The sequence below is a fragment of the Bos javanicus genome, chromosome 19 (assembly GCF_032452875.1).
Source record: "Bos javanicus breed banteng chromosome 19, ARS-OSU_banteng_1.0, whole genome shotgun sequence".
Classification (NCBI taxonomy): Eukaryota; Metazoa; Chordata; class Mammalia; order Artiodactyla; family Bovidae; genus Bos; species Bos javanicus.
The window spans coordinates 31,854,044-31,871,052 of record NC_083886.1 but is presented as its reverse complement, the minus strand read 5'-3'; the positions used below and the strand labels follow the sequence as shown (position 1 = coordinate 31,871,052).

General features: G+C 45.4%; 1 protein-coding gene across 3 annotated transcripts in view; it reads right to left on the bottom strand.

The window, feature by feature from the left end:
• The window catches only part of DNAH9 (dynein axonemal heavy chain 9), a 285,157-nt gene that overhangs the window by 199,663 nt on the left and 68,485 nt on the right, over positions 1-17,009 (bottom strand). For all 3 annotated transcript variants that reach the window (XM_061391097.1, XM_061391100.1, XM_061391098.1), the window contains exons 18-22: positions 16,539-16,761; positions 15,540-15,706; positions 5,454-6,324; positions 1,817-1,947; positions 1,353-1,479 (exon numbers count right to left, since the gene is read on the bottom strand). In XM_061391097.1, coding sequence (XP_061247081.1) covers positions 1,353-1,479; positions 1,817-1,947; positions 5,454-6,324; positions 15,540-15,706; positions 16,539-16,761 — 1,519 coding nt within the window. The remainder of the gene's footprint in view (positions 1-1,352; positions 1,480-1,816; positions 1,948-5,453; positions 6,325-15,539; positions 15,707-16,538; positions 16,762-17,009) is intronic.

Here is a 17,009-nt window from a genome sequence, read left to right as displayed (position 1 = left end):
CCTGCAGTGAGAAGAACAGCAGGTGGAGAAGAAATGACAAACAGGAAGCTGCCTCAGGTAGAGCTTTTTTGAAATACAGGGGCCTCCTGAGAACTGTGAGTTTTAACCCTTACGTTTACGGCAATGAGCTCTCTCACTTATGAGATGGTGGGAGAAATTCTAAGAGTATTGAAGTAAACTGAAGGTGCTGGAGGAGATCCCACCCAGGGACTTGGAACAAATGATACAGAAAGACTTTTCTTTATACAAGAACAAATAGTGGATTAAAGCAACAAACACAATTAACACAAGACCTGTGAAATTGTCCCACAACTTAAAAGAAGGAGAAAGCCAGACTCAAAAAATAGAATAAAAGCATATATATATATATATAAGAAGCTTAATACAGGAAACAGAAGTAGTGTTGAAAAAATATCACCTTGTTTTGCTTTCAATTAAATAAAAGAAACATGAACTGTATAAAATTTGAGGTAGAAGATAAGAAGAATTGGTAGAGGTAGAAAAATAAAGAAAACAAATGGTACAGTGTAGTTTTTAACAGTGTTAGCAACACAAAAGGACCAAATAAAAACACACAACTTAAATATGGTGGATAAATCTGAGGGACATGGAAGAATGCCAAGGAAGAGGACTGAGAGAGAAAGAAGTGTATAAGTATGTACAAAAATGTATGAACAGATGAAGATAATAATCTCAACCTACGGAAATATGATGAATCAGAGGGAAAAAATTATCCACATAACCGGGATAGAAATACCATGTAGAGACTTCTCAGGCGGTCCAGTGGTTAAGATTTTACCTTCCAATGCAGGTGGTATGGGTTCAACCCCTGGTCAGGGAGCTGAGATCCCACATGCCTCATGGCCAAGAAACCAAAACGTAAAACAGAAGCGATATCATAACAAATTCAATAAAGACTTTTAAAATGGTCCATATAAAAAAAAAACTAAGAAAAAAAAGAAATATTATGCAAAAGTATACTGAAAGAAAACATTTCCAAGATAGTGAAAGCCCCAGTTTTTAGAAAGGGAACAAAAACCTCATCATGTGTTAGAGAAAGATAAAGCAAGCATCCAAGCATACAGAAATTTTCAAAAATTTAATTTAAATTTTGATCTCTACAGATCAAAATCAAATCTCTACAGAGATCCAACTGGAAAGAAACCGGGCTACCTAGAAAGGTTTAGGGGAAAAAAAAAAAAGCAGGTAGCCAGAGATGAGCTTAGGGACCGTGCTGATGGCAACATAGGTCAAATGGATACATTGCTTAATGGGGCATAATGGGGAACTTGAAACTCTCCTGCTGGAGCATCTCAATCCTTCTGACTTTCTACAAGCACTTCCCTGCTTACCTGTTGAGGGGCTGTGCCATTGGAAAGAATGTCTAGAAGATCAGAAGAGGAGAGGAAGTAAAACCTGGGGAAGGCAAGCCTTTTGGTGTCCAGGTACTCCACCAGGGCCTTCTCACACAGGCACAGCCTGAGGGCACAAAGAATTTCCTTGTTAGGTTTGCCAGGATCCAGAGGCATGTGGCTGTTACCTAAATGCAAACGAGTGTGACTTGTGGATTACCCTCAGGAGTGATGTATACATGGGACATCTGTGGGCATGTGCATATACCCCTACTAGTACATTTCAATCAGAATAAACACCTCTAACAATATCCCATGTTACCCAAGCACACAGGCAAATCAAGGTACCCGACCAGATACACATGTTCACTCTCTCACTCGGGCAGTTAACTAAGGTAAGGACTTGAGAGACAAAGAGAGACAAAGCCTCTCCATTACAAAGGCAACTGCACACCAGCCATCACCTGCTCTGAATATCTTCCAGCTTTTCGTAAAGACCTGGCTTGTTGGTGGCTTCCACTACATTTGGCGTTTTCAGAGCATCATAAGCTAACTCTTTAAAGTCTATGTCGATGCCTTCAAATCTTTTAGAATCCTGCAAATTAAAGTGTGGAAAAAATTAACCCCCACTCCTTTCAATTCCAAGAAGCTACCCTCATGTACCAAGCCTGCTTTTGAAAACTGCTCCTAGGTTGTATAACACAGAGATTAGGCCCAAAGGAGGAAATACCTTTAGATTGAATCAGTGGTTCTCACACATTTTGGTCTTAAAATTCCTTTATGTTTGTAAAACTTACTGGGGAGTGCAAAGAGCTTTCATTTATTCGGTAATATTATATCTATCAATGCATATTCTACATTAGAAGCTAAAGTTGAGAAACGTTAAAAAATATTTGTCAATTCATTTAAAATTACAGTAATAAGCACATTATGTTAATATAACACATATTTTAATTCAAAATAAGTATATTTTCCAAAACAATATAACTTAGAGGAAAAAGTGGCATCATTGCACTTTTTTTTTTTTTCCAAATCTCTTTAATGCCTGACTTAGAAGATAGACAGATTCTCTTCCCAGCTTCTGCATCCAGTGTGTTGTGATATCACACCATGTAGCCTCTGGAAAATTCCACTGTGTGCTAATAGAAGAACAAGTGAAAACAGCAAATGCCATTTTAGTATTATTATTAATATAGCTTTGACCTTGAGGATCCCCTGGAAAGGTCTCAGGGACCCCTTGCCAGAAGTCATCAGACCACACTTTGAGAACTGTTGGCATAAACTACATAATTCCTAAGTCAGGTAGATGGTGGATCCTATGTGCTTTCTGGGCCCAAGCAAAATTTCTATAACCAAAGTAAGCATTTTGGCAGCAAAGGTGCTATTATGATGTCAAAGTGAAAGTGAAAGTATCAGTTGCTCAGTCATGTCCAAATCTCTGTGACCCCAAAGACTGTGGCCTGCCAGGTTTCTATGTCCAAGGCACCCTCCAGGCAAGAATACTGGCATGGGTAGCCATTCCCTTCTCCAAGGGATCTTCTTGACTCAGGGATCAAACTCACGTCTCCTGCATTGGCAGGTGGACATTTTACCATCTGAGTCACTGGGAAAGCCCGTGATATCAAAAGTAATTAAATATTATCATTTTCCCCAAATACACACACTCTCACAGTGTTGTTGAAATGACTGAGACAATACTAAATGCAAAGCACCTCACCCCAACACCTGATACCTGGTGAGAGCTTGTGTGGTTATGATTACATAACAACAATCATAATGGTATGTGCTGAACATTCAGCTTTAATGAACTTCTGGATGTAGGGACTGGGCTTAGTCTCAATTTACAGATGAGAAAACCAGGGCACTGAGAGTTCAAGTAACTTCCCTCAGGTCCTTGAGAGGGTGGACTCAAGCCTGGGCTGCTGGCCCCAGTCTGCTGGGACCTCTGCGACCCATGCCTCTCTCCTATCAAGACTTAAATTACGATTCCTTAAGTGAGGTATCTTTCACCAGTCAAAAATGAAAAATTATTAAGATTATAGACTCATCAGAAGATTTCCCTGGTGGTACAGTGGGATAGGAGTCTGCCTGCCATTGCAGGGGACACGGGTTTCAACCCTGGTCCAGGAAGATTCCACGTGCCTCGGGGCAACCAAGCCTGTGAGCCCAAATGCCTAGACCCCATAGTATGCAACCAGAGAAGCCACCACAATGAGAGACCTGTGCACCACAACTGGAGGAAGCACAAGCAAAGCAGTGAAGGCGCAGCACAGCCAAACATAAGATAAATAGAAAGGAAGGGTCGGAAATAAGGGGCTTCCCAGGTGACTCCTGGTGAAGAATCTATCTGCCAATGCAACTGACATAAGAGACACGGATTCAACCCCTGGTTCAAGAACATTCCCTGGAGTAGGAAATGGCAATCCACTCCAGTATTCTTGCCTGGAGAACCCCATGGACAAAGCAACCTGGCGGGCTACAGTCTATAGGGTCACAAACAGTCAGAACATTACTGAGGGACTGAGCATGCACACGCATCAGAAATATCTGACATAAATGTTTGAAATGCAAAGAACTGACTGGAAAATTGTAATTACCCTGAGAGCAATTGTGTAAAAACATGTATATATGTGAACAAAAGGTGGAAAATATTCATAGTGAATGAAAATATTTACTAGTTAGGGTGTAACATGATGATTTGTTGTATTTCAGAGTTGTCTATGTTACCATATTGTCACTACAAAGAAGACAAATGTATTTACACATTTTACACATAAACCTGAGGAGTTAATGATATGAATTATTTATTATTTTTTACTGTAAATTCTCAAATGCCTCTTTTAAAATGCCTGCAAAAGTCTCCACCCACATTCTCCCCTGCTTCTCATCAAACCTGCCCTTCTTCAATCATTAGCATTGGAGACAAATAAAATCTGTCTTATTTGATTTTGTTTCATGACAGTAGCTTTAGTGGAATTATTTTGTTATTTTTCATTGCAGATGTACAAACTTTAATCTGCATCATTATACTAAATGTGTTTTTGTGGGATGAGCTGGAAAAATGATTTGATAGAATGTGCTTTAACTCTGAAACAAGGTCTGGATAACATGTGACATTTTGAAATCAAACTAATTTGCAAGCAAAGAACTCACTGTGCTGAGGGATATAGAAGCGTTATTCGCTCAGTCGTGTCTGACTCTTTGCGACCCCATGGACTGTAGCCCATCAGGCTCCTCTGTCCATGGGATTTTCCAGGCCAGAATACTGGAGTGGGATACGGAATAAGTCTGCAAACATCTTTTTTAAAATGAATTAGAGTCCACTGAGAGAGGGGGTACGTTAATTAGGACAATTAGAAGGGGCAAACAAATTAGAACGGTAGTAATGAGAAGAATGCATATCTTAGAGAAATTCCTCATTTAGCACTTAGCTGAAGACTACTGTTTGAGCCTGCTGGCACAGGCCGGAGGTTTACAGAATACTTGCTGCAGAGCAGGAACTCAGCTTGCCTGGAAATGATGCTGGCTTCCCAGTCGGTACCCGCACCGTCATTACGTGTAGAGCAACACAAGAGCAGCTCCTGTTTCTGACCTCCTTTCTCTGGTACACTTCTTTTGTTTTTTAAACCAGGTTCTCCTTTCTTTTTCCTACCCATCTAAGAACAAACTGTTTGTTGTTGTTTAGTTGCTAAGTCGAGTCCCACTCTGAGACCCCATGGACTGTAGCCCACCAGTCTTCTCTGTCCATGGGATTTCCCAGGTGAGAATACTGGAGTGGGTTGCCATTTCCTCTTCCAGGGGATCTTCCCAACCCAGGGATTGAAGCCAGGTCTCCTGGGAATCCTGCTTTGGCTGGCGGGTTCTTTACCACTGAGCCACCAGGGAAGCCCAAGAACAAGCTGACTGGCAGGCGTTTTACCTTCTCTCTTTTCCTATGCCTGGCTTTTGGTGTTTTGAAAGGTCTATGATTGTTGGAGATGCCCCTGGGTGAAGCCAAGGCAGGGAGGCAGATAAGGAATGGTGTAGAGGATGCAGGGGCTGGGGGACTGTCCCTTGACTGGGAGTTGGGAACAGAGGGAGCAGGGTTTCTGTAGCAGGTACCTGGGGCAGCTGAGCCCGGATATCTTCAGATCCGATGAATATGCTTTCTAGGTGAGACCATGTGCGCTGCACGTCATACCAGATGGAGATGACGGCATCGGCGGTGGACAGCTTCTTCTGCCAGCCCGACACGTCCTCCAGGAAGAAGGCAATGTGCTTGGACACCATCAAGTTCTGAAGCTGGACCTGGTTATCCTCCAGAACCTCGATGAGGTCCTCGTCGGACTGCAGCAGGGGCACACAGGTCCGTGGGTGGGGCTCGTACTGGAATTCCATGCCAGCCCAGGTGGTCTGCAGCTCCTTCAGCACCTTCTCCATGCTCAGCTCTTTCACAGCTCTGTCCACAATGCCCCGGACCTCGTCCTCAAAGTGGTGCAGCTGCAGCTGCAGGAGGTGGGCCAGGGTGGTGCCCTCATCCATGGTGAAGGTCACGCCCGTGGCCTGCATCAGCTGCCTCCAGTGCCGCTCCCGGATGGCCGGGTTCTGCAGCTCGGCCACGGCCCTCAGGGAGGTCAGGGTGTCCAGCACGGTGCTCTCCAGGCCTGTGAAGGCCTCCCAGGCCCTGACCTCCTTGTCGAGGTTCCGGATGTTCCTGGCAAACCTTTTGCACTCCAAGTCCATGGCCTCCACGTCGATATCCTTCCACCTGCTGGCCTCCCAGGCATGAATGCTGGAGGTCACCAACCCAATCGTGTCCCAGAGCTCCTTCAGCCGGCACGCCTCCTTCCTGCACTGCCGCAGCTGCTTATAGTCAGGGACAGTGACTTCAAACAAGCTGGCGGACGTGGAAATGGAGGCCATGGTGGACTCCATCTGCTGGGTCTCCAAGTGCCAGGCATCCAGCGTCTGGTGAGGGTCAATGCTATCAAACCTGCAAGACAAGACAGAATGTTTCCCCTTTATCAGTGGAGAACTCAGGGACCATCTCCTAGAATCACCAGAGCCACAGCAGCTCGAACCTTTAAATCCTCAGTGTTTTAGCAAAGAGCAGGGACTTTCAGCAAAGCTTGCGCAGGAAAGATAGGCAGGTAGGTCGGAGCGGGATGAGCGTAACCAGCAGGAGGAAGGAGGACTCAAGAGGAACGTCCTGTCTGGATGTATTCTACACCCATGTGTGCTCAGTCGTGTCCGAGGCTTTGCAACGCTTTGGACTGCAGCCCACCAGGCTCCTCTGTCGATGGGATTTTTCAGGCAAGAATACTAGAGTGGGTTGCCCTTTCCTACTCCAGGGAATCAGGGACTGAACCTGCATCTCCCGTGTCTCCTGCATTGCAGGCAGATCCTTTACCCACTGAACCATCAGAGAAGCCCTCTACATCCGAGAGGGTAATAAAAATACTCCTCCCCTTCCTAGGTCCAGTGGGGGAATAACCCTTGGTTTGAGCCCCCTTTAGACTCTGTTTCACTTGTTGGTGTCCAGCCCACTTGACACAAAAGAGCATTGTCCTGTTACTGCAGAGGCTGTGAAGGCAAAGGTCACACCAGGAGGCATCTGTTTTACACACAGTTAATGTATGTATTTCAATGCTACTCCCTCAGTTCATCCCACCCTCTCCTTCCCTGGCTGTGTCCATCAATCTATTCTCTCTGTCTGAGTCTCTATTCCTGCCTTGCAAATAGGTTCATCAGCACCATTTTCCTAGATTCCATATATATGCGTTGATATACAATATCTGTTTTTCTCTTTCTGACTTATTCCACTTTGTATAACAGGGTCTATGTTCACTGACCTCACCAGAACTGATTCAAATGCATTCCTTTTTACGGCTGAGTATTATTCCATTGGGGCTTCCCTGGGGGCTCAGGTGGTGAAGAATCTGCCTGCAAAGCAGGAGGCACAAGAGGCATGGGTTTGATCCCTGGGTCAGGAAGATCCCCTGGAGAAGGGAACGGCTACCCACTCCAGTATTCTTGCCTGGAGAATTCCATGGATAGAAGAGCCTGGCAGGCTACAGTCCGTGGGTTCACAAAGAGTCAGACATGACTGAGTGACTAACACTTATATGTACCATAGCTTCTTTATCCATTCATCTGTTGATGGATGTCTAGGTTGCTTCCATGTCCTGGCTATTGTAAATAGCAGGTACCAGCATTTTTCAGATTCCCTGGGCTGGCTTCCTTCTCTGTGGTGAGGTTCACGCTAACGGCCTGCATCACCTTCAGGAAGCAGTGCCTCTGGGTGGGAGAACCACTGAGAGGGACCCTGAAGCAGGAGCACAAAGTCCTGACCACAGGCCTGCGCTGCATGGCTTTCCCGAACTGTGTGCTTCCTGTCAGGCCCCACGTCTCTCAAGTTCCTCCTTCAAGTGGCCTCGTCTCCTCTTGTGTCCTGCAGTGACCTCTGGCTCTGCACTTGACTCCTGTAAACACTACATCAAACTTTACGTTCAAGTTCATCTTTCCTCTTCTTTTCCCCATGTTCAGGACTCCCACTGCTGCTCCTGGTCCTCACCCCATGAACTCCCTTTATGTTCTGGCCCCTTCAACCCACATTTCTGGCAGAACCTCTTCTCTGATGTAGGAACTGCTCATTCACAGGTTCCCATGTGGGTTAGGAGCACCCAGAACAACCTTCAAGGAGCCTCCTGTTTTTTTTCCCTAGCCTCCCTCCTTTCTTCCCATCACCAGTCTTAGGTCTTCCTGTTTCTGTGTGCTTGAGGGGTAGCTAGATATTGGGGATGCATATGTGCATGCTAAGACACTTTAGTTGTGCCTGACTCCACACAACCCCATGGACTGTAGCCAGCCAGGCTCCTCGGTCCATGGGATTCTCCAGGCAAGAATACTGGAGTGGGTTGCCATGCCCTCCTCCAGGGGATCTTCCCAACCAAGGGATCGAAACTGCATCTCTTTTATCACCTGCATTGGCAGGCAGGTTCTTTACCACTAGTGCCACCTGAGAAGCCCCAGATATTGGGGATACCATGACTTAAGTGTGAACACCATCTTTCTCTAAAAGTAGAATAAGGAATTGTGGAGTCCAATATAAAGAAGTTGAGAGGGAAAAAGAATGACTAGAGAATTGGCCATTTCTTGCAATTGTGTGTGTGTGAGTGTGTGCGTGTGTTGTTTGGTGGGAAGATGATGACGTGCAAGAACCTTTCCTTGAACTGCCTCTTCTCTCAACTGTCTCTGGAAATATTTGACTTGACGGATGGAAAGTAATCCTAATTAAAGTCATTTACCTGAACTGCTCACCACTTAAGCCTAATTGCCATGCAACACAATAACAGTTATGCATACCATTAAATTAGTGTCAGATTAACTTTGATGCTTGCTATGTTTGATTCCTGCTTGTTCCATCTAAATAGTTTTGGCTGGCATGCTCTGGTGGTGGATTTTCATCTTAAGACTGAATACCATCGTGTGTCTTCACTGTTGTCCAGCCAGCGAGGGCTTCAGAAGGGCCTGGAGTTCTCAGAGTTGAAGAGGGCCCTCTGTCTGTATAGCCAAGGAGCTTTCTCCTCTATGAGAGCAGTGGAGAAAGAATTAGAAGGAAAGGAAGGTAACATCCTCACGGCAAGTGAGCCATCAGGAAAGGTTACCCAGCATGAAGGTTCCTTCCGCACATTCTTTCGAAGACTAATTGTTGGAACGTGTTGGTTCTACCTTTTATCTTGACTAGAGTGAATGTGGAAAGTGAACTTGGCTTCTTGGTGTTAGTATATATCAGACAGATTCTAAGAGCCCACATTCTGTTTAATTTATTAACAGAGTATGGTTCAGAAATAGTAGGTAAGACAGGAGTTATCAGTGTTGGGGGGTAGGAACAGAAGATAATAAATGATCTTCCTAATGTTTCTTTCCACAGTGCCTACGAACATCCTTGAATCAATATTGGATCCTCAAATATTTGTAAGAGGTGATCATTTGTCAAACCTATTCCAAACTTCATTTGCCCTGTGGCATAATTTTTGTTTATGGTTTGAATCTGCTGACATTCATTCCCTATAGCTGAGCGCATATAAAAGTTAATTTGACCTAAGTAGTGAAAGGAACCTCCAGACAGGGGAGCAAATAGCCCGCTTCCCATTTCAAAGCTCTGGTGCAAACTGTCAGGATATTCACAGACCTGATTAATGCAGCTAATAAACTTGAAGCACTTCTCCAAAGCCTGGGGGAACAATACAATGTGAGAACAAGAAAGTAATAGGAGGGAAAAGGGTGTAGTTAGTCTTTGAAATTGAAATAATAATGCACAAGTATTTTAATCTAAAAGAGAAATGCCTAGAAAGTCTGGATGAGCAAAGCTATAATTAAGAGAAATGGAAATAGGGTGCTCATGTTTGTGATCTTGGAAAAGAGGATTTGGGCCTGCCCTAGATGTGGGCACAGACAGAAAGAGGAATAAGTGACTTAAATGATTTCTTGGGACGTGAGCAGCTGGCAAACCATCAACCTCGGGCCCCTAACTGCACATATAAGGAGCAGTGACACACCTGTGCTTGAAACCCTAAGGGTATTGTAACTCGGCCTGTTCCTTCTGACCTGGTGACCTTTCCCATCCCATGGTCCCATCTTAGGGGCAGCAAAACATACGCCCTTTCACTTACTGGTCCAGACAGAAGACAGAGAATTACGCTTGGATCTGTCCCTGGTGGATCAGACAGTAAAAGAATCTGCAATGCAAGAGACCCAGGTTTGATCCCTGCATTGGGAAGAACCCCTGGAGAAGGGAATGGCTACCCACTCCAGTATTCTTGCCTGGAGAATCCCATAGACATAAGAGCCTGACAGGTCACAGTCCATGGGGTTGCAAAGAGTCGGACACCACTGAGTGACGATTCTTCCAGCTCCCATAATTCACTAAATCCTCCTGATTCTCCCTCCTGAGGGTCCCTCACATCCATCCTCCTCTCTCCATGCTCACCGCAATGGCTTCAGTTCAGGCCTCCTGCTTCTCACCTGGGCTGTTGCAATCACTCTGCCCCCCATCGCCATGGAGCCCCTGCCCTGAGTCTACCTTGATCCGCTTGGTTCTCTGCAGTCACAAGAGTAGTGTCTACATGACGCTGTTCTCAGGCCTGGACTCCGCAGTGCTCATTCATGGTCTAAGCCTGGTCATCTGGACCTCTCCCTCCTCACCTCCCGCATCCTGCATTCCACTCACACACATGTGCAGTCCTCCAGCTGTGTGTTATGTTTTCATCCCCCTGTCTCTCTCCATGTTCTGCTTCCCTTGCCTGGAATACCATCACTTCCACTTCTCTTTTTCCAAATGGCTAATTCTCCTTTGCCCATTGGCTGAAGCACCAGCTTCTGTGGAGTTTGTGAACTGCCTTTCCAGTGGGCATCAAAGTTGGGCCCAATGGACATGTCTTATTATTAATTTCTTTTTGCCTGCACCTTCCAGCACGTGGGATCCTAGTTCCTCATCCAGGGACGGAACCTGCATCCCCTGCCTTGGAAGCACAGAGTCTTATGCACTGAACTACCAGGGAAGTCCTCAGTTACTCATTTTTGAAACTGACCCTGAGTCTGTCAGTCCTTGAGATCAGGGAATCCATATTATCTGAATATCCTAGCACATGTTATTTTTTGCTGACTTCATGCTGAGAACACACCTCTTCTGCTCTATGGAAGCCTGAACCATGTGAGTGAGTCAGATCAACTGCAAGAACAGGGTCAAATTGAATTAATGATGTGTTTGAGGATACTGATACATCCCTGAGAGATTCAGTGATTAATACTGCCCTTTCCTTCAGCTTTTGAAGGGATAGGAGACCCTTCAAGAGCAAGATGAAGGCACATTTGCTACACTGTCTGGAAAGCCTTGATTTGCTGCTTGTCATGCAGCACCCAATGGGAGAGTGTCTTCAAGACAGTCCTTCCCACCATTCATAGAATCTGGGGACTGGCCAGCTAGAAACACTGAAGGTCTCCAATGAGCTGGAGCTCAGAGGGAGCAAATTCTTTTATCAAGACCTGGATTATCCTGGTCTTGATATGGGTATGCCAACTGGATGACATGGTACCATTTCTTAAAGCCAGGAAGCCTGAACAAGAGAGCTGCTAGAAGCCTGGAGCATCCCTGTCACTCAACCGTGGAGAATGAGTCTCCAATTTCAAGAGTCGTGAGAAGTGCTTGAATCTGGCTACAGTGATCTAGCTGATTACTGAGAGAGCTCAGCTAGGAATATGCTGACATAGCTTCAAGTTAAGAATAGAAGGAGGAAGAAAAACTCAACTTAAACACGGAGAAAGAACTTCACCCCTAGGGACCTGACTTCATCCTGTACCCATAAAGACCCACACTTTTCCTTTTCTTCCCAAAGACAAGATCAACGTGAGTTTCTCCTGTAATGTAATCAGGAAGTGAGACCTGCCTTCAGCAAGATGCATTTTAGAATTTTGTGAGTGATCTGAAGGCAAAGGAACCAGAACTCATTTGCCACACACGTCTAAAACACTTTAAACACATTCGTGCACACGAAACTTAAGAAGTAAACCCATGTGTTGACACCCACAAAGATTGCCCTCAGTAATAAATCCATGATTCTGCTCTAGTCTTGATAGTCTTCTTGACAAGAAGAGGAATACATCAAGATTGCAGTCATGTTTGACTTTCTGCACTGCTCTGAGCAGTTCTTTTCAAAGAAGTCTCTTGCAAAGATTCATCTGCATGTTAAATTAACAGATGTGAATTTGGTATACAAGCAGCTTATGCAGCTCAATACCAGAAAAACAAACGACCATAATTTAAAAAGACACATGTATCCCAATATTCATAGCAGCACCATTTACAATAGCCAGGACATGGAAGCAACCTAGATGTCCATCAGCAGATGAATGGATAAAGATATTGTGGCATATATATATACACACAGATATATAATGGAATATTACTGAGCCATAAAAAGGAATGTATTTGAATCAATTCTAGTGAGGTGGATAAACCTAGAGTCTGTTATACAGAGTGATGGAAGTCAGAAAGAGAAAAACAAATTTTGTATATTAACACATATAAACAGAATCTAGAAAAAATGGTACTCACTAACCTATTTGCAGGGCAGGAGTAGGGATGCAGACATACAGAACAGACTTTGGACACAGCAGGGGAAGGAGAGGGTGGGATGACCTGAGAGAGTAGCACTGACGTACATACATCACCATGTATAATATAGATAGCCAGTGGGGAGCTGCTGTACAGCACCTGGAGCTCAACTCAGTGCTCTGTGACAATCTAGAGGGTAGGATGGGGTTGGGGGTGGGGGAAGGTTCAGGAGGAAGGGGCCATATGTGTACTTGGGGCTGATTCATGCTGTTGTATGGCAGAAGCCAACACAATATTGTAACACAACTGTCCTCCAATTTAAAAAAAAATGTGAATTTGAAAGACTCGGTTAAGGGTAGTAATATCCTCATAGCCAGCAGACAGATACAAATGCAAAGAAAGAAAAACCAAAGCAGCTATCACATTAAAAAAAAACAAGAGCTGATCAATACACAAGTGTGATATAACTAGGAAGGGGAGATCAAGGTTTCCGACAGACACACAGAAACACAGCAGCAAAAAGAGTGCTGCTCTGTTCAGGCAGTCTTGGGAGCCTGTTTGGAAAGATATCTCACCACACATATTTGGAATTCCTTTCTTGAAATTTTTTTAAAAAGAGACAGATGATGTAAAGATATCAGTGTCATTACCTTCACGGCTGCTGCCCTAGTGTGGATACTGTCAGCACTGCCCAGAAATACCCAGCTTCACATCCCGCCTGCCTTACCAGCTTTGATCCTGTGCTCAATTGCACATCCAAAGGAGAGTCAAAGGGATGTGCTTCAGAATTGGAAGGAATAGTCCCCAAAGGAGTTCCACAAATGTTTTTGCACAATAGATGCTTCTTCGGAACAAGGGCATAGCTCCCAAGGTGCTTATTCTAAAAGCAGGGGTCCCCAACATCCGGACTGGGGACTAGTACCTCTTATCAGGTCACTGATGGCATTAGATTGGAAATAAAGTAATACAGGTAATGTGCTTGAACCATCCCGAAACCATTCTCCCCAGCTCCGGTCTGCGGAAAAACTGTCTTCCAAGAAATCGGTCCCCGGTGCCAAAAAGCTTGTGGACTGCTGTGACTCTAAAGGGATGCAGAGTCATCTGGAGTTATGCGCCCTGGTGTGATTGCTTAAAAGGGGCCCAGTTTCTTCCCTTAGGGTGGCTGTCTCTAACTTGGCTGCACATCAGAGTCACCTAGGGAACATTAAAAACTACTGATGCCCGGTCTAATCCCCAGTGTCTGATTTAGTTGGTCTGCAGGAGAGGCTGGACAGTGGAAGTTTTAAAATCTCCCAGATGGTTTTAATGCTTTAGAGTGGTATGTTGTACATTTAGCCTAAATACAGTTTATGCATTTTTCCTTTCTCTTGTCTTCTTTTTTAAAAATAAATCTGTATGAGGCTTTTCAAGTTCTGTACTTCATTTTTTTTTTTAATTTTAAAAAATTTTTTGGCCGCAAAGCATGTGGGATCTTAGTCCCCTGACCAGGGATCAAACCCATGCTCCCTGCACTGGAAGCATGGAGTCTTAACCACTGGACCGCCAGAGAAGTCCCTTTCCCTGTCTCTTGACACACTCATCTCATTCTGTCTAGCCCCAAGTATGATGCTTTGGAGGCCAGCTGCTTCATATATGTTTGATGATGAATAATAAAAAGAGTTAGGCCCTTACTGTGTGCCAGGTAGGGTGACCAAGGGTCTCAGTCTGCCTGACACAGAGGGGCTTCCCTAGATGTATGACTTTTGGTGCCAAAACCAAAAACAGGGCCAGGTAAACCAAGATGGCTGGTTACCAGGGTGCTGGGTCTTGTGCTAAAAGCTTGTGAAGATGTGTTACTTAATCCTATCAACAGCTTTCCGAGGTGGATACTATTAATACCCCCACTTTACAGATGAGGACACACAGCACGGAGTGACAGCCCTGGAGTAAGTGACTTCCCTGACGCAGCAAGTGAGTAGCGGGCTTGCTAAGAGGGCTTGCTAAATCCAGGGTCCGTGTGCTTAACCATTATGTCGCCTTAACTCCTGATAAAGTTGTGGGATTTTCTTTCCTTGCTTCATTGATCACTTTAGCATGTATCACCTAAGGTCATATTTCTGTAAGTAATCTGAAAATAAAAAGCTTCCTGGTTCCTTACACATGGCGTGTTTCAGTCTGGAGACTTCCAGGCATGTCTACACAAAACTACAGAGAGGAGATGCAGCAGGAAGCCCAGCTGGGGAAACAGAAAGCAAACTCTGGAGCTGGACTGAGGGGAGAGGGTCCGCTTCAGCTGGCCTGTCAGTAGACACAGGGCCACCAGAACTGGCCCCTGGCTGGAGCGTCTGACGCTGAGCAGCAGACCAGGAGCAGACCCCGTAGGCTTCCCTACAAGGGGAGGGAGCCCCTGAAAGAAGGACTGTGTGTGTGCACGTGGGCCCACGTGAATGGTGAATGGTGTTGCGGTGTCTACCCCACCCCTTCTTTGTTTATGTAAAGATCCCTGACCACAGCAGGGGGCAGTCTGAGCACTAACTGCTAAGCAGAGAAAGGACACCTTAAAGTAAATCTGTCACCTTGCATCCTGCCGTTAGGCTACTGAAATGCCTTCCAAAATTATTTTTAAATTCTTTTTTTTTTTTTTTTGGCCGCACTGTGCAGCATGTGGGATCTTAATTCCCTGATCACGGATTGAACCCACCCCTCTTGCATTGAAAGTGTGGAGTCTTAACCACTGGACCACTACGTAAGTCCCCCCAAATTATTTTCAAATTCCCTCAGTGAATAGGAGTCTGGGAGAAATCAGAATACTAACAGTTTAGTAAAAGATGAGTAATTTTACCACACACAATCCCTTTATAGACCTGGAGACATAGAAGCTTCTAGGTATATTTTTTTAAGTATTTGTACAGCCTTTGTTCATCCCACACGGGCCACAACAGGACTCTGTGAACATGAGCACCGGGTCTAACCAGCGGACCTAAACGGGAGGGAGGAAGAGTAACCAGTCTTCTGTTAAGAAAATACACAGGCTCCATGGGGAGGTCACCCGTGACTTAAGATGCTGCTGCGTTTCCAGGACAGGGGGCCGTGGTGGCGACCTGGGTCCATACCTGAAGGGCGCTTCTCTACGGAATCGCTCCCAGAAGGCCTGCTGCTCCGCCTCGAAGGCCGTGCACCGCTGGCGCAGGAGAGTCACTTCATTTGCCTGCAGGGGGGCCACCTGCTGCCTCACGGTAACCGCCGTCTTTTTAATGTTGTTCCACTTCTCGGGCAGCTCCTGCCAAGGAGACCCGGCGTGGTCAGACCCGACTCTGCTCCCCCGGACCCCAGACCCGAGGCTGGACACGTTCAGACATCTTAGTCTCTGGCCCACAAACGTGGTAGTACTGTTTGCCATTGTCTACAACGGCCCCCTTCCTTGACGGGGCTCCCCGGCTGCCCGCTCTCCCTACGGTCACCTGCTTCTGACCCAGCACAATCCTCCTCGCTCTCGACTTCTCCTCAGTAAACTTAGTTGTCGTTGTTTAGTTGCCGAGTCATGTCTGCCTCTTTGAGAGCCCATGGACTACAGCCCACTAGGCTCCTCTTTCCACGGGCTTTCCCAGGCAAGAATACTGGAGGGGGAGGGAGTTGCCATTTCCTCCTCCAGGGGATCTTCCTGACCCAAGGAGCGAACCTGCATCTCCTGCACTGCAGGCAGATCCTTTACTCCTGAGTCACCCAGGAAGCCTCAGGAAGCCTTACCCTCTTCTGTATTTTCCAGCAGTGCCTGGTTATTTTCTTGTATGCCCCACATTTCCTCTTAGATCATCATAACGTTCCTCAAACCTCCTTTTTTTCCCCCTCTCTGAATCAAAATTTGGCTCATCCCTAACTCTGGAAAAAGACCACACACACTTCATTCACATCAGTTTTCGCATATTTCTCCAGTGTTAAAGTGTTTCATATTTAGTGAGTGTTAAGAAAGTGGTACACATTTACTTCCAAAACATGGATCTTGAGTTCTCATAAGCCCTGTTTTTCATTGACTTCACCGTGTTCATCTCACTTTGAAACCCCCAAACTTTCCCTCTATTTCCTTTATTAGAAAACATAGACTTTGCACTGACCTTCAGCTGCTCAAACACTGTTTCCGGCAATTCTTGTCCATAGGTCTTCAGCAATTCAATCGTTTGCTTTAAAGGCTCAAACATATCATCAGTGCTGCTCTGTCGTTCTTTAAGAGCCATCAGGTGCCCCATGATCTCAACCAGTCCTTGGAAATCTCCTTTTTCGACTTTCTTGAGCAAGCCATTCTCGCTGTTTTTAATAAATGCTTCAAGGTCGGCCAAGCTACGGAGAACAAACAGAATGTGAGCGGCCATTCCCCTTCCACTCCTCAAAAGAATTTATATTTCCCCAACATAATAGCTATTATTATGGAAAGCTCTCCATAGCCTGATGATGAGATACAACCCTCTTCAGTTGTGTCAAGGTCACAGAGGACAAAGACTGAGCCTTCCATGATGGAGGAGACGCAGGAGACAAGGAGAATTATTGCGACAACTGGTGAAATGCGAATAACTGCAAACTAGTTACAC